Source organism: Halichoerus grypus, chromosome 1, assembly GCF_964656455.1.
Source record: "Halichoerus grypus chromosome 1, mHalGry1.hap1.1, whole genome shotgun sequence".
NCBI lineage: Eukaryota > Metazoa > Chordata > Mammalia > Carnivora > Phocidae > Halichoerus > Halichoerus grypus.
The window spans coordinates 129,821,958-129,844,427 of record NC_135712.1 but is presented as its reverse complement, the minus strand read 5'-3'; the positions used below and the strand labels follow the sequence as shown (position 1 = coordinate 129,844,427).

Sequence of the window (22,470 nt, the reverse complement as noted above, 5' to 3'; positions counted from 1 at the left end):
TCTGACAAATAAATAAATAAAATCTTGGAAAAAAAAGATTAGATGAACTAATAGAAGTAAAATGGTTAGAATAGTACCTGGTACATAGAAAACACCCTATCAGTATCAATAATTACTGTCATTGTTGTTACTTACTTAATAAGTCAATCACTTTTCACAGTTATATATTTAGGCAGGTCTTATGAAGCCATTGTGAAGATTAGGTCAGCTTGGTTCAGACCAACCCCAAAATTCAGGCAACCTGCCTAAGAGATTAAGTGTTGAATGAATAAACTCTTATGCAGATACTAGGGTTAAAGGGGAAGAAGCCGGGCTTAAGTAACATTGCTCAGTGGACAAACATCTCTGCAAGTATGCACAAGTGAACTGGAGATGTATGTTGCTATGCTGGGCCATGTGAATACAAGCCCAATAGAAGCTGAGGCACCATACCTTGAGATTTAAATGGAATTGGCTCAGACTCAGCCTACATACAGTGGGAATAGCACAATGTCTCTTCCTATCTCTCTGGGAATTCTGAGATTATGATTTATGCTTTTCCAGGTCACTTCTGGTGCCAAGCTCCTGTTCTTGCTGAATTACTTCATTTGTGGATTGCCGTACTGCCCAGCATGCATTCCCTGGCTATACCATGTTGCTATAGAGAGGGAAAAGAGACCCCTTCATTGATATCCCTCACAAAACCCCACTGGCACAAAGCTTTGGTGTATGTAGTAGAATCTTACTAAAGGTTAGAAACAATAGAGTGGCGTTATGTTACCAAGTCACAGAGCAAAGATTCATAAATTTTTTACCTCTTAACTCTCTTCTTAAAACCACTCCCCCTGCTTGTGTCCCCTCTCTCGCTGTGTCTCTCTCTGTCAAATAAATAAAGAAAATCTTAAAAAAAAAAAAGAAAAGTACTTTGGCTGACTTCATTCATCACCAATTTCAGTCAAGGTTCTTTGTGACAAGGAATAGCCACAGAAATTTTGGCTGAATTTGGGCGCCTGGGTGGCTCAGTTGGTTAAGCGACTGCCTTCGGCTCAGGTCATGATCCTGGAGTCCCGGGATCGAGTCCCACATCGGGCTCCCGGCTCGGCAGGAAGCCTGCTTCTCCCTTCCCCACTCCCCCTGCTTGTGTTCCCTCTCTCGCTGTCTCTCTCTCTGTCAAATAAATAAATAAAATCTTTAAAAAAAAAAAAAAAAAAAAAAAAAAAAAAAAAAGAAATTTTGGCTGAATTAAGCAGGAAAGGAATCTCATAGAGGACTGAAGACCCAGGTTGGAAGTTTGTGTCTCCTGAAGGGACACACAAAATCATGTTGTGGAATTGGTCCAGTGAAGAAGCTTCAGCTGTCCCTGCTGGGCAGTGAGTTACATCCCAGCTTGCACACTGACAAGAGGAGACCGTGCAGCTCTAACTGATGCCATGGTGGCTACTGCTGTTGCCACCCTTCTCCAGAATGTATTTATTCTCTGTAGTCCCTGCTTTGTGGCATCATTAGTCCCCTATTCAAAATTTAGGGCAGGTGCATTTCATTGGGGTGGTGTAGGTCACACGCCCAGATCTAGATGCAAGAGAGGCTGGGACAGCAGTCTTTCCCCCAAATGTGAAGGATTCTCAAATCCACCGAGGCAAGTTGTTTATTGCAAATGTTCTCTATTCTCTATGCCAGTGCTTCCTGAACTTCCATGTGTTTGTGAACCATCTGGAGATCTTGTGGAAATGCAGCTTCTGATTCAGTAAATCTAAGGTGGGGCCTGAGATTCCGTAGCACCCAGGTGATGCAAAGCTGCTGGTCTGAGGACCACACTTTGAGTAGCAACACTCTATAGCAAAGATTTTCAAATTTAGTTGCATATTGGAGTAACTTGAGAAACACTTTAAAAAAAAAATATTGATGTCCGGGTCTCACCCTTAGCTGATTTAATTGGTCTGGGGTAAGGCCTGGGAATATAAACTTTTAAAAGCCTTCAGATGATTACAATGTACTCAGATTGGATCTTTCACTTCAGGCTTCAACTTCTTGTCACTTTTCAAGGTTATCTCTTTTTTCCAAATTGTGAAATTTCCACTTTTCCAGCCTTGCTTGGTTTTCCCTTCAAATTCAATTACTCTCGTTTATTATGCAGAACAATTTGACACTCCACCCCTTAGTTCCTTGGACCTAATTTTGCATATCCAAAGATTAAAAGAGTTCTCCTAGTCCAGCCCTTTCCAAAAGTATGTATGTAACCTGTTACTCTGGAAGAGTGCGATCTGAAGTGATCCATGGACAAACAGTGAATATTTTGATGTGAATTGCTAAAAAAAAAAGTAACTAACACAATAAATGTGATTTCATAAATACTACTGCTTAGGACAATGAGTCATTTTTCTAAAATTAGGTAAATAATGATATAGAGATTCAGAGCAGATACAATAAAAATCTTGAAAATGGTGTGTAAATGAATGAAGTTTGAGAGTGCTTATACTACTTATAAGCCTTCTATTAAAAATCCCAGGCTTTAGGAACACAAAAGACCTGGTCGAGGAGTTAAAATCAGCCTTTTTTCCTCTCCCTTCTCTTCCAGTCCTTGGAGGATAAGGAAGCAATATAGAGATTTATTTCTGAATTTATATGAATTATGCTACCAATCTTAATAAATTGACATGGCTACTGATCTTAAATAAAAATTTTTTTCTATTAAGTGAAGATTTTATAAGGTTTCAAGGAAATACCACCAACATTTGAAAAAGTCATAATCTAGACAAAAATAACTAAGAATTGAAAACTAGAAGAATGGAAAATAGGTTAAATTCTTTAACCAGTTAATCTTTGATAAGAAAATGGGTGAAAAAAAAATTTTTAAGGTTTTATTATTTATTTTGTTTATTTGAGAGAGAGAGAGAGAGCTCGTGTCAGAGAAAGCACAAGCAGGGGGCAGGGAGAGGGAGAAGCAGATTCCCCATGAAGCAGGGAGCCTGACGTGGGGCTTGATCCCAGAACCCTGTGATCATGACCTGAGCCAAAGGCAGACACTTAACTGACTGAGCCACCCAGGCACCCCCAGGTGAAATTTTTTAGACTTGTTGAAAGCTCATCCACAAACCCACAAAGCCAAAAAACTCCTAAGCAGAAGAAAATTTTCAAACTGCCCTAGTGACATCATTGTGAACTTTTTAGAACACCAAAGCAAAATAGATCTTAACCAGGATTATATTAACAGATTCCTCGGTAGCAACAGAAACTAGAAGATGATAGAATAATATGTTCAATATTATGAGAAAAAAGACAACTGTAAACCTAGAATTATATATCCAGTAGAATTATCTTCAACGATCAGGAGCAAAAGAAAAGTATTTCAGGTGGGGAAAAAATCTGAGCACTTAAACCACATCACACTCTCATTAAAGGAAATTCTATAGAATTTACTTTAGGCACAAGGAAAAGAATCCAGAAAGATCTGAGATATGCAAAGAAATGGTAAGCAAAACATTTTTACAAATGTTGGTGGATCTAAAAAACATGATGTCTAATTTATAGAAGGAAAAGAGGATAGAACTAAAGTAATGAATAATAACAATAGTTTATAAATTTGGAGGGGTTGTGCAGAGTTAAAACATCTTAAGAGCTTTGAATTATTCAAAGTGAGTAAAGACATTTATTAGTTTTAGACTTTAAGTTTACATATTAAAATAGTAGAATCACTTTAAAATATATATAGAGTGTATTGCTCTAAGTAAATAGTGTTTTGATATTTTTCATTTTGAGTGTTTCTCAAAGGGTCCTTTCTTACAAGTATCCTGTTGAACCTTTTATGGAAACATCCTTCCAGGTTGGTTTTATGTCTGTTTCTGCAAGGCATTCCAGATCCCTTGTCTGAGATCTTTTTGGGAAGGAAGAAGGGGTTGGGGAATCAATTTCTAGGTTTTGAGATTCTAACGACATGTAAGTGCTAACAGTTATACTCCAAACTCTTATGAAATGCAGGCAATAGGTTTTCAAAATTTCATCAAAGTTAAATAATTTTTATTTTCATCCAGAAATGGGACAAACTTCCTCATCTGGTTATCTACTTGGTGTTTTATATTTTCCCTAATCTATCCTTTTCCTGAGGATGATGTCTTTCAGGGACAATGGCTTTCTGTAGTGTACTGGGTTCCAGCTCCCACCTTGAGCTACTTCAAATCCTTATCTCCTGCCCATATACTTCTTGGCCTCAAGTTAGAGACTAACAACATCTTGCCCACGCTTAGGATTACCAACTATCCTGGTTTGCCTGGGACCTGGTTCTGCGGGACTTGGGGGTTTTTTCAGTGCTAAAACCAGGAAAGTCCAGGGCAAACTAGTTGATTGGTCATCTTACACCCCAGCCCCCACACCTAGGGCTAGAGAAGAATCCGTTTAAGAAGTAACTACTCTGGTTTTCAGTTTAATTTCTGGCATCTTCAGATTTTCCTTCATTTCCTACAGGTTTGGCTGAATATTAAAAATAAGGTTAGTTATTATTTTATTCAGTAATGCTAGGTGTTGGTAGTGAGAAAGATTTCAGGTTACAGAAGTCCACCACTATTCCAGCTTACAAAGTAACATTTTAATGCTTTTCATCGGTACAAAAGTGAAATTTGAGCATTAAAGTCATAGCTGGTTATCCTGTGAGTAAAGAATACTGGAGTGGTTCCCAAACGTGTGTGATTTGCTCCACCAACTGCCCTACAGCTCACCCTTGCTCTAGGCCTTGTTTCTCAGACCTTGAGAATGTTCTAGAATTCTCTGAGCAGGCCTGGTTTCTTCCTGTAAGGCCTAGAAAATAAACTCTCGCCCTTGCAATTTAAACTCCCTGAGGGAAGAAATGTTTGCCTGTTTTCTTGAATTCTGTATCTGCGGTACCTGGTTGTAGTCACTAAATACCATCAACATGTTTCTTGTAATTAGTGAACGCCCTGAACACTAACCAACTTGGTCTGCCCTATCTGGTGTTTCGTACAATCCAGCTCCATCTACCTCAAACCTGGCAGAAAAGTGCTCAAGTTTGTGGACTTTTGGGGTCTCCTTCCCTGTTGTTTATAGACTTGGTTCTATTTTCTCTTTCTGTAGGCATTTAATTGATTTTGGGGGCGATGATAGAATAATCGTGATCGGCCTAATCCTATGCGTTCAGGGCGCCATTTTGAAACTAGAGCCTAGACGCATTAAAACTTTTTAAAATTTTAACATATATTTAAAGATGCATACTTAATTCAAGTGCGCCTCAAAGGCATTTTCGGGGTGACATCTGTGTCGGGGGGGGCTGGGGGAAGGTCTATCAGTCTGTCTGTCTCACGGCGGTACTTCCCTGGCTGCGGAGTGCCGGCCCGCGCGCACCCCCTGCGCACCCCCTGCACACCCCCGATCAGGGAGCCGAAGTCCCCCCCAAACCCCCCCGCAGGGGGCGGGGAGCTGCCGCCCATTGGCTGAGGCGTCTACCACGAGCCCCAGTACCCGGCGCAGGAGCCACCTCCGGGAGCCCCGCAGGCCACGCCTCAGTTCGCCGGCGCCCCTCAGCCTCGCCACTCCGGTGTTAGAGCTCCTCGGTCTCGCCGCTCGCCTTTGATTTTCCTCAGTCTTCTGACTTTTATCCCTTTGCTCAGTCGAAGCCAGGCAGCGCCACGAGCAGAGCCAACAGCAGCCCTAAGAGTGGTGCCAGAAGCGCAGCCTCCGCTCCTCCTCGAGCCCCATCAGCGGGAACTGCTAGCTGCCGCCATCATGGTGAGTTGAGGAGAAGGCCTGAAGGGCACACGCCGGGTTGGGTCCCCCGGGTGGCGGAAACTCGGCTCTTCTAGCGCGGCGCAGGAGGGGGGGCAGAAAGCGGGGGTCACCCCGCTTCCCCGTTCCTGGGTGCACCACAGACAAGGCCTGAGAGAGGAGAGCGAGGCGGCCCAGAGGGGTGGGGGAGGGGCGGGATGCCCGCGGGTGTCGCGGTGGGTGCGGCCCTGAGGACTCGCTGTGCCGCCCGCCGACCACGTGCAGGGCCGCGGCCTTCACGCCGCCCCGCCTGCCTCCCGCCGGCGCCGCCTGGGCTGTGGGGGCAGCCCGCGGAGTGGGCCGCCGGGACTCGGGGACCGGGGCGGGGGGGGGGGGCGGCGGGCACCGCGCGCCCGCCCCACCCCCACCCCACAGGCCTCCCTTCCCGCGCTTACCGTGTGGAGAGGAGGCGGCGCGTCCTCCGCGAGATGGCGTCGGGCGGCCACCTCCCGAACGCCCGCTGGCGCTGTCTCTCTGAGGAGTTTCCTTGGCTAGTAGCTCCTTCCCGGCCCACGGGTAGGGTGGGGGTGGGCTGGGGGGGGTGTTGGGGCGGTGCGCTCACGCGGGGAACCGGGCGGCGGGCGGGGACTGGAGAGCCTCGGTGGCGGCCCCTCGTGCCTGACCTGGCGCTGAGGGCTCTCTCGTGCGGCGACTACAGGCGGAAAACTCGCCCGACGCCATCATTTCCGCACGAGGTCGGCCCGCCTGTGCTCCTGTGGGACCGCAGACCTGAGCAGTTGACAAGTTTTGTGCTCGAGGGGGACACTTTTTTCCCTCCAGATAAACCAGGAATTTCAACCTAACGTACATACGGTAATACTTGCTCTTTGGGGCGTACGTTTATGTGAGTTTGGGTAAATGTAGAGTTGATTTCACCACGAGATGCAACTCTGAACACTTTTGACCAAACTTTACCTCACAGATGTATTATATACTGTGTGGATTTATAGTATGATCATTATTTTCCAATTTTAGAGCTAAAGGGAGGAAATTGATGTAGTTTATATTTCTATATATAAATACTAAAATGAAAATGTATATGTATTATTTTGTAATAATTATTTGTGTTATGTCATTATCCATGTTACTAATTAATAATCACTGAGTTACTATAAAAAATTCTAGTATTTTTTTGCTCTATATTTTTATAGGAAAAGGGGATGCTAATACCTTTTTTTTTTTTCTGATTATAACTTACAGCTTATTGACTCATTTGAAAGTAATAACTGTAAGAAAACAAGTCCGTCCTAGCACCTCTAACTACTGGTCAAGTTATGCCCTTCCAGATTGTTTTTATGCATGTATTGCATGTAGATAGGTAAATTTATTTGTACCATGCCACATAATAGTATTTTATTTTATATCCTATATTCTTCACCTAATGTATTGGACCTTATTTCAAAGATAAATTTTAAATGATTTCAAATGTGTAATGTTAAGACTATAAGATTATATCATTACTTATTTTTATCAAATTCCCTTTTAATGAATACTTTCTCTGTATGAAACAATACTGTAGTAAGTATATTTGTGCAAATGTTTTGGCATGCTTATTCCATTAGTTCCTTGAAATTAATAGCCAGGAGTGGAAACAACTGGGTGAAAGGATTATGCCCATTTTATAACAATTTTAAAATTTTATCTTTCCAAGTTACTCTTAATGGAACAGGTACTAGTATGTATTCCCAATATATGTAGAGTGATCTCTTCTCCACACTCTTTCCAGTGAGAGTTGTTATACTTTTTAAAGTTGCCAATCTGATAGCTGGAAAATACGTCTTGATGTGCCTTTTTTTTTTGACCATTAATGAAGTTCAAGTCATTAGCTTTCAAAATTTCTTTTTATAAATTCTGAATGCACCTTTATATTTGGATGTTTATCTTTCTTTTAAGGATTTATAAGAACTATTAATTCTTTGTCATTTACAGTGGTGATAAAGAGTTGCCTTTATTTCCTGATTTCAGTGGAAATGGCTGTTTCATTTTAAATCCAATGTTAGCTTAAAATTACATCAACAGAGAAGATTCTTCCCTTTTACGTAGGTTTCTAAAAATTAAAAAATGAATGCTATATTTTATAAAATGCTCTTTCATTGGTGAGTTACTGTAATAGATTTCCTAAGAATGACCCATCCTTGAATTTTCAATATAAACTGTTCTTAATTGTATGTTTTTTATATACTGCTGGAATTTTGCATCTCTGTGTTAGGGACAGGTGGACCATTTTGATAAGGTTTTGTTATTTAGGTGTTCGTTTTGTAAAATGAATTGAATAATACTCTTCTACCCTCTTTTCTCTGGAATTTTTTTCAATTAAAGTGACTGAATTTTTTTTTAAGTTTTTTGTTTGTTTAAAGTGATCTCTACACCCAACGTGGAGCTCAAACTCACAACCCCACGATCAAGAGTCAGGAACTCCACCGACTAAGTTAGCCAGGCACCCCTGAATTTTCTTTCTCCTACACTCTTTTATCTACCATTGTTTCTGTCTTGGTTCCCATACACACACCTACACATGCACAAATAATCTGTTTACAGTTTGAAAAAACTCCCAGTGAAACTGAGCTAAGAATCAAGTATTCTTTCTTAAGATTGTTTTTTAAAATTGACATTTTTCTAGAAAGTTGGCCATTTCATCAAGATTTCCAAATTTACTTCCAGAGAGTTTTTACATAGCATTCTCTTATAATCTGTGGTTATATCACCTTTTTCAAGACAAATGTATATTTTTGCTTTCTTGCCCTTTTTCTTGCTTAGCTTCATTTATTGTTTGGATTTCCCCCCCTAAGGGTCCACTCTTGGATTTACTTATGAGGTTTTATTCTGATTTTCATTTCCTATTTCCTTTTAGGTTTTCTCTTTATTAGCTACTTCCTCTGTGGATAGAACTCTGATGACTACAAATTAGACCTTTTTTGTAGTCATTTATAGATAGATCTTAGTTTGCCTTGCATGTAGATATAATAGTTGAATGAAATAATGTTAGCTGACAGCCCGGGAGCTTTAGTAATGATACAGGCTTTTTTCAGCTTTTAGTTATTTTTGTCATTTCGTTATCCAAGCATAACAGGGAATATATTACTGTAAATAGCAGTGATGAGAATTATGTGTATGATGGCCTCCCCAAGTTCCCCCCCTACTTAATGTCCTAGCATTACTCATCTCAAAACCCACCAACTCACTTGAAGGTATAATTAAGAGAAATAATTACTTATTATGTTAAATTTACCTTAAATTTATTTTCTGTATACTATTGATAGTTAAGATGAATACTTTAACACCAAAATTTTCCTTTAACCTAATAAGCATTTATTTGTGGAGTATTTTTGGCAATAGTTTAAAAGTATTAAAGGTTGCTTATTGGTTGTGGATGTTGTATATATAAATAATAATTATATGTAAATATACACATAGTAAAAGCTTAAAAATTCCTGATCAGTCTTGTTAAAATGGAGTACTTTGCTTACTTTGTTAGCTTTGAGTGCCACCTGCTGGCTGAGGACTAAGACAGGATAGGGCCTTAAGATGTTGAGACACGAGTAAAATGATTTGATGAATATTACATTTAATTTCTCAGTTAACCAAACTGAATTTGAATAAAGCAATCCCAAACCAAACGTCCTATAATATGTAATGGCCTTCTCCCCCACCCCCGCAAATTATTGCTTAGTGTCTCAAGTATCCATTTTACTTCTGTAAATCAAATATGAGAATTACAACTTTGCTTTTCAATTCTGGACACACTCTCACAGGGTTTCTCAACCATGACTCTATTCACATTTTGGGACAGGTAATTTGTTGTGGGAAGCTGCTTTTGCAGCTTATAGGATGTTTATAGGATGTTTCCTGTATCCTTGGCCTCTACCACCAGATATAAGGAGTACCCCTTAGTTGTGACAACCAAAAATGTCCTTGGACCACAAAATCCCCCCTGGTTGAGAAATAATACATTATTATAATCCCTTATAATCTGGCACAGTTTTCTGGCCTGATGTTATACACCTCCAAATTAAAATACATTCATCCATTGTCGTTCACGCACAGATAATACTAAATAGTTTGTCAAATAGAAAGCTACCCAAAGTTCATCCACAGATGAAGGGGAAATTGAGAAGGAGAAAAGAAAGTCTTTAAGAATTTCAGAACCACTGTTTTGTTTTATTTGTTTTGTACTTTTGAAAGAGCTAACTGAAAAGGATTGGTAAGTTGTTTATAGTGAAGCGAAATCTAGTCACGTTTCAACAGTTCAAGATATGTGGCTTATGTAATATAGTCCCACGTGGAAAAAACTAAAATTAGAAAACTAAAATCAAAAAATGGAAAAACTTTAGAAAGAGGTTTTCGTACTATTTCATTGTATTGAAATACTACTATACTATAGTTACAGAAAAGAATTAGGAAGTACCCAAATAGAAACACATAAAAGTAAATACAGTTGACTCTTGAACAATGCAGGGATTAGGAACACTGACCCACCCTCCCTCCACACAAACTCAAAAGTCGGCATATAACTTTTGACTCCCCCAAAACTTAAGTACTAGTAGCCTGCTATTGACCGGAAGCCTTACTGATAACATAAACCATTGATAAACACAATTTGCATGTTATATGGATTATATACCATATTTTTACAATAAAATAAGCTAGAGAAAAAAATATCATTAAGAAAATTATAAGGAAGAGAAAAATGCATTTACCGTACTATACTGTATTTTTTAAAAAATATCTGTGAATAAGTGGACCTGTACAATTCAAATCCATGTTTTCAAGGGTCAATTGTATGTGCACAAATTAATAGAGAAAAACCAAAACATTTGGTGATTGGACAGTTTTGATTTCCTCTCTAATTAGCATAACAATTTGTAGAATCATATTTACCAGTAACTTCTAGCATCTAACAAAATAGAAATTCTACCTACTTTAGTATTGTTACTAATTTCTATAAAAATTACTGTGCTTGCCTTTTAAAAAATATGTATCGGTTGGTTTTTTTGACCTTGTTTTTCTCCATGAGAGGAAGTATAATAGGTTTATCTCTCTTGCAGCCTTTTGTATTTCCCTCTTACAATCAGTAGGCACTTCATAAATGAACTCCAAATAACTTCGTAGTTCCTTGAAGTTCCAGTTGAAATTAGTTGTTAATTAATAAAGCATCTACAAAATAAATAAATAAATAGTAAAACCAGGAAAGAAGCTTTTTAACCTATTGAAAACAAATTCAAGTAACAGGACACTAACTTATTTTGGCATACCACATTATATTTTACAAAATGAATTCGCAGATGTTATCTCACTTCATTCTCAAGGCAATTTTCCCAGATATAAACAGCTGCTAAGTGTGGCTTATAACCTAGTAAGGGACATGAACCTAGATCTCCTGACTAAATCAATTTTTGTTTCACTCTGCTATACTACTTTTCCAACATGTATATTACCAGAAAATTTTGCTTCAGAAAAATATATATTAATATTAGTATGGAAAGACTAAAGTTAGAGTTCTGAATCAGAATCCAGAAAAATAATGAGTTTCATGTGTGGGTCTCTCTATTTGAAAATATAGTATCATTTATTTCTATCAGCCTACTGTGAAAATTAGAATTATCAGTGGGACTGATTTGGTGTTATTGAAGAAGAAAATGTTATTTCAAAAGATGCTTTGAACACCCTAGCACTAGAGGAAAAGATTATAAGCCTTTTTTAGCAGGAGCTATGATACGTGAGCAAATAATGTTTTCATGACCATTTCCAAAGTAAATGCATACTAACACATGGAGTATTTAATTATAAAATCCATGTTAATTTTGGTGAGTAGAAAGAGGAGGGAAAACAAATTGGTTTAAATCTTTGATGTGTGTTTTTGATGCAGATTTTTTAAAAGTTCATTTATATTTTTCAGAGATTTCCCATGCTTTTTAATAAGGTACTCAGTAAGGTGAAAATTTGCTTACTGGCATACAACAGGATGACTTTAATAACTATTTTTACAAATTTGAACTTTCCAGTTCACAAACTCAGTATAAAGTCAGTATTCTACTTTATGTAAGAAATGATGAGCAACACTGGTTTTAAGAAGGTACTATATTCTTTTGTTAAAATCTCATGCTGATCTATTTTTATTTTTATTTTTTAATTTTTATTTATTTTATTTTATTATTTTTGAGAGAGAGAGTGGGGTTAGGAAGGGGGAGAGGGAGAGAGAATCTTAAGCAGGCTCCACACCCAGCAAGGAGCTGACATGGGGTTCGATCTCATGACCCTTGAGATCATGACCTTAACGGATTAGGCAACGCAGGTGCTCCAGTCTGATTATTTTTAATCCTAAGCCTGAACTGAGCTGTATTGTTGGCCAATTTACTATGAAAGTAATTTTTATGAAAAGATTTTGTATTTTAAATACAAAGATTATTTCATATCATGTATGGTTTTTGCCTGAATGTCTAGTGATGATATCTACTTTACAAATTACAGTCTGCTGCAAATCCTGAGACTCCAAACTCAACCATCTCCAGAGAGGCCAGCACTCAGTCCTCCTCAGCTACAACCAGCCAAGGCTATGTTTTACCAGAAGGCAAAATCATGCCAAACACCGTTTTTGTTGGTGGAATTGATGTTAGGGTATTGTATTCCTATTTCATTTATTTAAAAAAAAAATTTAGTGAATAATGGGGTTTGGGCCTTGTTGTAAACATAAGGTTTTTTGGAATTTCGTGCAGGTTTGGAATTGGTTTTATGTTTAACCTATAGAGACTGAAAGTATCTTTGACAAAGATCTACAGGTGGTTTGGGGATACTTAGGGGAGATATTTCCACATCTTCAAATCTTCTTTATAGTATAATTGAAAATTTTGAATGCTGAATTTTTACTCTTGAAGTCAAATTCTTCTCCATAGATGGATGAAACCGAAATTAGAAGTTTCTTTGCTAGATATGGTTCAGTAAAAGAAGTGAAGATAATCACGGATCGAACTGGTGTGTCCAAAGGGTGAGTAAAACACGTTCAGTATGAAGATAAAATAACTGAGCTGTAGTATCTATATAGAGCAACATACAAGAATTCAAAATTTGTGTTCTTACACTTGTATAAAGTTGTTGTTTTGTTCCTTTCTTTCATATAAAGGATAACAGTTTGTTGTCAACTCTTCTATTTAGTCATTTTCACAGTGTATGTAAATATTTCCCATCTTCATTTATTTTACTTAAGTGGATTAGTAAGTTTTATCAAAGAGTTGTTTTCTTCATGTATTATACAGTATCTTAAATTTTAACCATCTCGTGTTAGATAATAAATTCAGGTTCATAGATACGAATTTTCTGTTAACAAATGATGTCCCACACTACATTAATCTTCACACATTCTGACATCAGGGGAAGAAAATAAAAAGCAGTAATATTTATAGAGGATCGATCATGTACATCTAACAAATATTTATCTCAGTATATTCTTCATTCTTTATCACTTCTGTCAGTTATTTCATGGAATATTAGAAGTTTTGTACTGTTATGCTGGTGATTTTTATACATTATTTATCTGTCTTTCTAGCTATGGATTTGTTTCATTTTATAATGATGTGGATGTGCAGAAGATAGTAGAAGTAAGTAATCTTACGGCAAAATCTCTTAGTTAGCTTAAGGATGCGATGTTTAGTGTTGTCTGAGTCCTGAATATATATAGCCTTGTATGAAATAGAGAAATAAACTTCCTGTTTGAAATCCAAATCTAGAGTAATCTTATGTAACTTGTCAGACCTGTTTATTTGTAATTGGACAGCTGGCTTCATGAACTAGAGACAGGAAAGGTTTCAGGCAGAGTATAAAGGTTTTCGATCAAATTCCAAGACTCTGTTCAACAATTGAGTGGTAAGGTTAAGATAGCTTCATGCTGATAAATTTTGATTGGGTATGTTGTTAACTATTGATCTTCTCTGATGGTAGAAATTTTAGAAGACATGGGGTGCTTACCAAATTCTCGAAAGTAAAGACTTTGAAAGTGATTTTAGTTTTGTTACTGTTTTATTTTCAGTCACAGATAAATTTCCATGGTAAAAAGCTGAAACTGGGACCTGCAATCAGGAAACAAAATTTATGTGAGTAAAGAGAAGAGTTGTTCTTTTTGACATGTATAACTTTTCAGAAAACTAAAAGTGGGCTTTGTTTTCATTTTATTCTTTAAAAAGGTGCTTATCATGTGCAGCCTCGTCCTTTGGTTTTTAATCCTCCTCCTCCACCACAGTTTCAGAGTGTGTGGAGTAATCCAAACACTGAAACTTACATGCAGCCTCCAACCGTGATGAATCCTATAACTCAGTATGTTCAGGTAAGAATTACCTACATTCTTCTTTCTTTTTTCTTTTTTTAAATGGTATTGGAGCTTTTATTGATGGGGGTACCTTGAAAATAAGCCAGTCTCAGTTTTTACTCTCTGTGAAATAAGAAATTGTGGAATTTCCATAATAAGTGATAATACTCTCTGTTTGAATATTTTGAGTGATGGGAAGGAAATCTGTTACTTTTGTTAGAAATTGTTTGTTCTTAGTTTTGTTTCTTATACCAAGATAAAATCTGTTTCTATATGGTTTGTAAACCTTTATCTTAGAATTGACCTCTGTAGCCACATAGAACATATTCATCCATTTTCCCTGCCAAGTGGGAACTCCTAAAATATTTGAAGGCAGCTTTTCTTATGTGTTTGCTTGGTTTATTTTCTAAGTTTGGCAATTCTAGTTATTCTTTATCTGCAGTGATTTTCAGATGCCTTCTCATACAGATTCCTGACTTCTGGGTGTATTCTGGTTCTAGAATGGATAGGTTTCTGAAGACAACTATATTTGTAAATTCTATGAGTTTCTGACATATAATTTATTTGGTCCTGGTTTCTTTAATACTTGAAATGGGATTTGGAATACTTATGTCCTACTGATGCTGAATAACAGTGATTTTTTTCTTTATTTTATTTTTTTCAGTTTAAAAGACATTTTATTTGTAGGAAAAGAGAAATAGTAGTGAAGTAGTTCTGTAGTGTCTCTCATTTGTTTACATTTCTCATTTATCTGAAATGTAAGGTATATATTTTCTTTCTTGCTCTAAACATGGTTAGAAAATCCCTACTTGTTCCTAACATTTACTGTGAGGTATTACTTACTTGGGTCTATTCATGTATATATTACATAGAGGATTTCAATCAATAAATATTTATTGAAAGACATAAGGCATTCTATTGGGGTTTTTTTTTTCAGTTTTAGGTTAAATATGGTCTTTAACTTGTAGAAATGAAATACAGAAAGAGCCATAAAGCGTGCAGGAGGACTACACAGTGACTACACATTACCCCAAAGGAATACAAAATTGCTTGAAAATGTTTTAACAAAGAAATAACAGATATATTAATATAACTTTAACATGGAAATCTGTTCTAATAGAGCTTTATCACCAGAGTAAGGAAGAAACTTCTTAGTGGGGATAAATATACATGTAAGATAAACATAGATGGACAAAGTCAGTCACTTCCCTCATTTATCTCTTCCTCCTCCCCACCCAAAAGACTAACATTTGACAAAGAATTTTTCTTCATGAAGCCAATCGCTCCAATAGAATTCTGCATTTGTGTATAGAAAAATAAGATTTGTTTTCATATTTTGGTTGTATTGGGAATAATACTTTTTAATTTTCAAGAATTTTTCTTGTTAATGCATTTTTTCTATAAACTTTATTCTCAGGCATATCCTTCTTATCCAAGTTCACCTGTTCAGGTCATCACTGGATATCAACTGCCTGTATATAATTATCAGGTAATTTAAGAGGGAACAACATGATTTACTTTGGAATATTATTGAGGCCTTTATTCATATAACTTTCTCTAATAGTTTGTCATTTAAACTAGTTGAGTGTGCTTAAAACAAGGAAAAAAAGTTAGAATTAGTCTAGAATTAGGACCTTTAATTATTTAGAAAAAAAGGAAAAATATTTGGCAGGAATATCCTTAACAAAGTTTTCTCTTGTACTGTCTTACAAGATTTGCTCCTCTTCTGTATTTCAACATATATTCTTCCATCCTTGCTGTCAAATAGCTGAAATGTCCCAACTGACTTTTACGAGTTTTTCTAGTGGGATAGGTCAAAATAAAATGATTACTCAATTCTTAGAGCATTGAATTCCAATTATATTTGGTAGTGTTTATTTTAGCTGACTACTACAAGGTAGTAGTTCTCTGAATTTCTACCATAGATATGACCATATCTGTAACCCATGACCATTATCTATGGTGATAAATTCAAAGAACTATTTTTTTTTTTTTTGAAAGCCAACACAGAAAATTGAGAAAAAGTTAGGGTTTATATATGAAAGTAACAAACCCTCAGGTATTAGAAACATAAAGTACTTCTTTCTTCCATTATGTTTCTTTTACTACAAGTTCAAGAATCCAGCTTGATAAATACCTCAACATTGTCTGTCTTTCATGTTTGTGAAAATATATAGAAATGGTTAACTGTTACTGCCTCTCTCTCTCTTTTTTAATTTTTTTATTTTTAAGATGCCACCACAGTGGCCTGCTGGAGAACAAAGGAGTTATGTTATACCCCCGGTAAGGTGAATTAGCCAAACATACACTTCCTTTTAGCCAAACATATACTTCCTTTTTTATATATATATACATATATATATGTGTGTGTATATATATATGTATATGTATTTATTATATTTATGTATTCATTCATTTATTCAGTTATTTCTTCATTTATTTATGGAGAGGGAGAGGGAAAGAGAAACTTAAGCAGGCTCCGTGCCCAGTGCAGAGCCAGATGCTGGCCTCAATCTCACAACCCCGAGATCATGACTTGAGCCAAAATCAAGAGTCGGACACTTAACGGACTGAGACACCCAGGCACTCCTTCCTTTTCCTTATTTTAAAATATTTTCTTACTTTAACTGTTAAATGTTTCTTGGCCTTTTGCTATCTCATGTATGCCTAGACATATTTTTAAATTCCCTTTCACATTATGCGTTATGTTTTATTAATTTCTTGTCAACCCAAGTATATTCTTCCATGTGAGAATCTGTGCTTTTCATTTCTCAGATTGTTCTTACATGCTTAAGCCAGTGGCTGCTCTGCATATAACAGGTGCTAAATTACATATAGTCCAAGAAAGCTAGTATTAATACCTATGCTAATTCTAATTCAATGAATTTGGAATTAGTACTGAAACTGTCTCTAGTTTTCTACCCATAAAAAAATCTGTTGAAGAGAAGCAAATGTTTCGCTGTTAATACTGTTAATACAAGAAATAAAACAAAAGAGGCTGTTAGCTCTGAAACTCTTGAGCCTTTACTTTTTATCAGGATTGGACCTTTGAATGATATAACATGAGTTAAAATTCTCAGGCACTGGGAAATTCTCATTCTATTACTACATGTTGGAGTTTCTTTTCTTAGAGCCCTTCTAATCTGATTTTGTTGAAGTTTAGAAGACTTTTCAAATAAAAGACTGCCTTAATGTATTTCAGCTGTTCAGTTGAAAGTTTCTGAAATAATGTAAATTGAACTTCAGCACAATCCACATTTTAAATGCTCAATATAAGCACACCTATTTTGAAGAATAGATTGTTTAGAAATGTATCTCATGTACATCTCTTTAATTATACTTTTTCATAATGTAGGCTTACACTGCTGTTAACTACCACTGTAATGAAGTTGATCCGGGAGCTGAAGTTTTGCAAAGTGAATGTTCAGTTCATGAAGCTACTCCATCCTCAGGAAATGGCCCACAAAAGGCAAACATCTAATTTTGTTCATTGATATTTATATTTTCACAACTTTTTGAAGTTTTAATAATGGCCCTTTGAGATGCAAGCATCTTTTTTCAAATTTAAATATGGAAGCCAAAAATTACAGAGCTTAAGTAACTGACTAATAATTTGGCAGTTTTTATAAAAGTTGATGAAATTTCAGGTATTCCCAAGCTTTCAGTGTTTACATATAGTTTCTGATTCAGTAGTTGTTTTCCCTCTTAATATTTTCATTGTGTTTAAAGCCATACTTTAATAACTATTAACATAATTTGGTGGAATACAGTAGACAGGTAGGTTTTCTTAAGAATCCTCTCTTCAAAAGAGAGATTAGTATGAATTATACCTACCTTTTTTTTTTTACCCGTTTAAACATTTACTTAGCTAAAGAGTAATAACAGTTATTTATGGTATTCTCTACATAACATTATAGATAGTAGCAGCTCTCAAGAGTGGTGATAGAGTCACTACTGATAACTGAAATAAGTGGAGTTGCTTCTTTTTTAATCATTAGAACAAATTTCTTTACTAACAGTGCTCTCTTCAGTGCTCCTATGTTTTTCTTGAGTGGGTGGGAATGTGGCAGTAGTTGATGTAATGGGAATGTATGTAATAACATTGAAGGTTTCCCATTGGATTGTGTGAACTTTGTCCTTGTGTTTCTCAGTGGAACAAAATGTTGAGAACTACTCAACTTAGAGTAAAAAAAATTCCTTGATTTGAGTGATGATTAGAATAGTTATAATTATCAGGTTTTATCTTGGATAGTTTTTCTTGGAATGTTTAAGTTCACTGTTTCTTATCTAACAGGAAAATTGAAGAGCCTTAAGCAAATACCTGAGGGTTTTACTAACTTGAGCTTTACAACCAGTACTCTATCACTAAGATTCTAAAATATTCTTTAAATTTGACAAAAAGTTACATATTAAGTGACGTGTAATGAATTACATGAAAATGTAATATCTTGTGAATTACATACATGGTATTTTATGGATTACATAAGAATTCTTTAGAAAAAAGTACATGTATTCAACTTTCTTTAAAAAGCTTGTTAAAGTGAGTAAAATACTGAAAATCTTTTACCTTTCAGAAATGTGTGGACAGAAGCATACAGACTGTGGTATCTTGTCTATTTAATCCAGAGAACAGACTGAGAAACTCTCTTGTTACTCAAGATGACTACTTCAAGGTATGAAAGGAATAGTATACAGGATAAAAAGCATATTTGTCAGCTATCTGTGGTATATATGTTTGAGATTACATAGAGCATTTAATTGAACTCTTGGCATTTGTAACTCAGAACCTCTGTGAGTGAGTTTTACCTGGCTATTTTATGCTGCTCAAACCTTGATATAGTGTAGTTTGTCCTTAGGGAAGAAACCTTTAGCAGAAGCTTATAATTGAAAAGGTTGTGAAAGAAGAGAGTTGAAAGAGAATATTGGCTTGACCAAATGGAAAAAGAGGAAATTTTAGGTACACAAAGCAGAACATACCTTGGAGATACCTCAGGTTCAGTTTCATACCACTGCAATAGGGTGAATATGCAATAAAGTAAGTTAAATGAATTTTTTTGTTTCCCAGTACATATAAAAGTTATGTTTACACTGTACTGTAGTCTGTGAAGTGTGCAATAGCATTATATCTAAAGAAACAGTATACGTACCTTAATTAAAATATACGTTATTGCTAAAAACTGTCATCTGAGCTTTCAGCAAATCAGAATCACTGACCACAGATCACCGTAACAAATAACAATAATAATGATAAAGTGTAAAATATTAAGAGAATTACCAAAATGTAACACAGAGACACAAAGGGAGCAATTGTGTGGGGAAAATGGTGCCAGTAGACTTTTAAGTCACTCTAATGGGGGAGGAATATTGTACAAAGGAAAGTTGTTGTTGTTTTTTTTATAACAGGTTCGTTGAGATGTAATCCACATACCATACAGTAAGCCCATTTAAAACAAAAATTCCATTTTTTAGTGTATTCACAGAATTGTGCAATCATGACCACAATCAATTTTAGAATGTTTTAATCACCCCTTAAGCCATTAACGGTCACTCTTTATTTCTCCCCAATTCCTCTACCCCTAGGGAACTACTAACCTACTTTTTTTTAATAAAGATTTTCCTATTCTGGACACTTCATATAAATAGAATAATATGTGACCTTTTGTGGACTGGCTTCTTTCACTTAGCATAATGTTTTTAAGGTTCATCAATGTTACAGTGTGTATCAGTACTTCATTTCTTTTTATTTATGGATATACCACCTTTTGTTTATTGATTACTTGATACACAATTTGGGTTGTTTCCACTTTATAACTCTGATGAGTAATGCTGTGAACATTCGTGGACAAGTTATTCTATGGACCTGTGCTTTTATTTATATACCTGGGAATGGAATTGCTGAGTAATAGTACTATGTTTAACCCTTTGAGAAATTGCTAGAATTTTTCCAAAATGACTACAGTATTTTATATTCAAAGGGAAGTTTTTAACCATTGTTTTGTGTCTTAAAACAGGGAAAGGAGAATAGCTTTTTTCTATCTATGAACGGACATAGGATGAAACTTACAGCCTGTTTAAAGGGTATACTAAGGACTTCTATTTAATGCAGAAGAGTAGAGCCATAACACCATTTAGTTCTTACCATCTTCTCAACAGGAAGTAAAACGCATTCATTTAAAGTTTTGACATTTGATCTCTTATTATTTCATTATACATAGTGTAATTTAAAAGGAAAGAACTAGGATTGTATGGCAGCCTACCTTGCCCAAAGTTCTGAAGGTTAAATAGGTAGTACTTAAATGATTTGTTTGCAAAGCATGAAATAATCTCTAAACTTGAGTTTTCACCTGGTATTAGGCAAAAACCTTACTTTGAACCTTCAGTTTTCTGTTCTTCTGGGCTAGGAGTCAAAAGTTGGTAGTCTGAAGTTGTCGGGTATCTAGACCTATTTTGATTAGCCAAATGGTATTGTTGTCGTCCCGTCCTACCTGACTTGAGTTTGTGACCACTTTTCTGGGCTTTAAATAGGATATTATCCTGTTGACAGATTGCAAAATTTCCAGAAGCCACTCTTCTTTATATGACAACTGAATTTAATCTCTAGGAAAAGGGCACGGTTAAGCTCTTAGAGAAAAGAAAATACCATCGTGTTATTACTAGTTCACTCAGCTCCATTCCTTTTTGTAAGGCCTTACTTCCTAATTTCTGCACATCTGCAGGCAACATAAAGTGAAAGGAAATTTTACATATATTTTTTATTTATCTCTCCATTTCCTAAAGAATGATATATCTTCATCACAGATTAAGTATGTGTCTTTAAATATGCCAAAATTTTTATTTTTTAACCTAAAAGTGTAGCATTTCAGTTTGAAGTGGAATGCTGTACTCAAGCTGTGATTTCTACCAGATGCACTCTGTTAGTAAAAGCCGTACTTTTAAATATTACATATGTTTTCCACCAGCTGTCTTTGGGGGCATCACTGCCAAATCATTAATTAAGAATCTTCATGAAATGACACTGACTCCAAGTCCTCTGTTTCTGGGTTTACTGAGATTTCTTTTTAAATTGTCGAATAAAACTTGTCATTGGTACATTTGTTATCTTAAATCAGGAATGTTTCCCAGAAAGGATCACTTTTCTCTTGTTATTTATAGTTTTTTTAAACCCAGAATTAAATGCTTTAAGTATTTTGCAACTATCTTAGGTCATAGTGACAATACAAAATTTTCAGTGAAGTAAAAAAGGACTGTTTCTGTCTTTTCTAGGATAAAAGAGTACATCACTTTAGAAGAAGTCGAGCAGTGCTTAAATCTGTTTGATCCTTTCTGCTAACTTTCTAGTCTCATGGGAAGTTGCTGGTTTTGAATATTAAGAAGAGACTGAAAGTTTTCACTATTATAGAAATTTAATTCTGAATTTTGATAACTCACACTCAGACTTTCTTACATAAGTTGTATTAGATTGCCTAGTTTTATTTTACATTGAAACTGTTTTTCATTAGGTGTTTATTTAGAAACTAGTTCTGTGTTCAATATATAGTTGAAAGTAAAAAAGAATTGAGACTGAAAGGAATAACTTTAAGATTTATCTGTAAGGATTTTTTTTTTTTAATTGAAATTGACATTTTAAGAGTTTAAAAGCAATTGCTGATTTTCAGGAAATTAGAAAACCTATTTTGAAAGGTCAGAATTTTGATAGTTTGAATTCAAGCATTTCACTTCTCCAACAAGTATCTGTGAACAGTACAATATTTACAGTATTGTTCTTTACATTTATGATTTGTCTCGAAATTTACCACAAAAGCAGAGTTTTTAAAACTGTATTTTTAATCAGTGGAACTCAATATTTGGTTAGCTTTATTGAAGTCTTCCTTGTCTAAACCCAGTAAGAGATTCTAAACAAACAGTCCAATCAGTGGGTCTTACGTTTATTAGTTCAAAGTACTTGTCTTTTATCTAGAATCCACACATAGATATCCTATTTGATTGGGATGGTAATTAGGATAACTAAAATTCTGGGCCTAATTTTTTTTAAAAATTCAAAACAAACTACATAAGCTTTTCAGTGAGTTACCATTCTCCTTTTTTCTTTTAATTTTTTTTCCTTGAAATGCTAAACTCAATGGCTGTATCTTAAATTGTGCAAAATACTGGTATTAAAGAATCCTGAAACTTTTTTTATGTCACTTAAAGGTTAATCAGAGTATCTGAAAGGAATTGTTTTTATAAAACCATTAAAATGTTAGTTATTTGTTAAAGAGCAAATAGATTTTATTTTTGCTTGTTAGCCTATTATATTTCCTTTTTTTAAAGTAAAATATGTTTATAAGAGTCAAAGTAGTTGTGGTGTTTTAAAACCACTAATGTTGCAAGTATCTCTCTAGAATATACCAGGACAGAGTTAACAATCATTTCTAGATTAGCTAGTC

General features: G+C 35.7%; 1 protein-coding gene across 1 annotated transcript; it reads left to right on the top strand.

Annotated features, from left to right (window-relative positions):
• The first annotated feature begins 6,176 nt into the window (after window positions 1-6,176).
• On the top strand, window positions 6,177-21,361 carry DAZL (deleted in azoospermia like). Its single transcript, XM_078059172.1, has 11 exons — window positions 6,177-6,443; window positions 12,217-12,363; window positions 12,639-12,730; window positions 13,289-13,340; window positions 13,769-13,832; window positions 13,923-14,062; window positions 15,462-15,533; window positions 16,277-16,327; window positions 17,400-17,513; window positions 18,619-18,717; window positions 21,308-21,361. The coding sequence occupies exons 1-11, from the start codon at window positions 6,177-6,179 to the stop codon at window positions 21,359-21,361; spliced, it is 1,152 nt and encodes a 383-aa protein (XP_077915298.1).
• The last annotated feature ends 1,109 nt before the right edge of the window (window positions 21,362-22,470 follow it).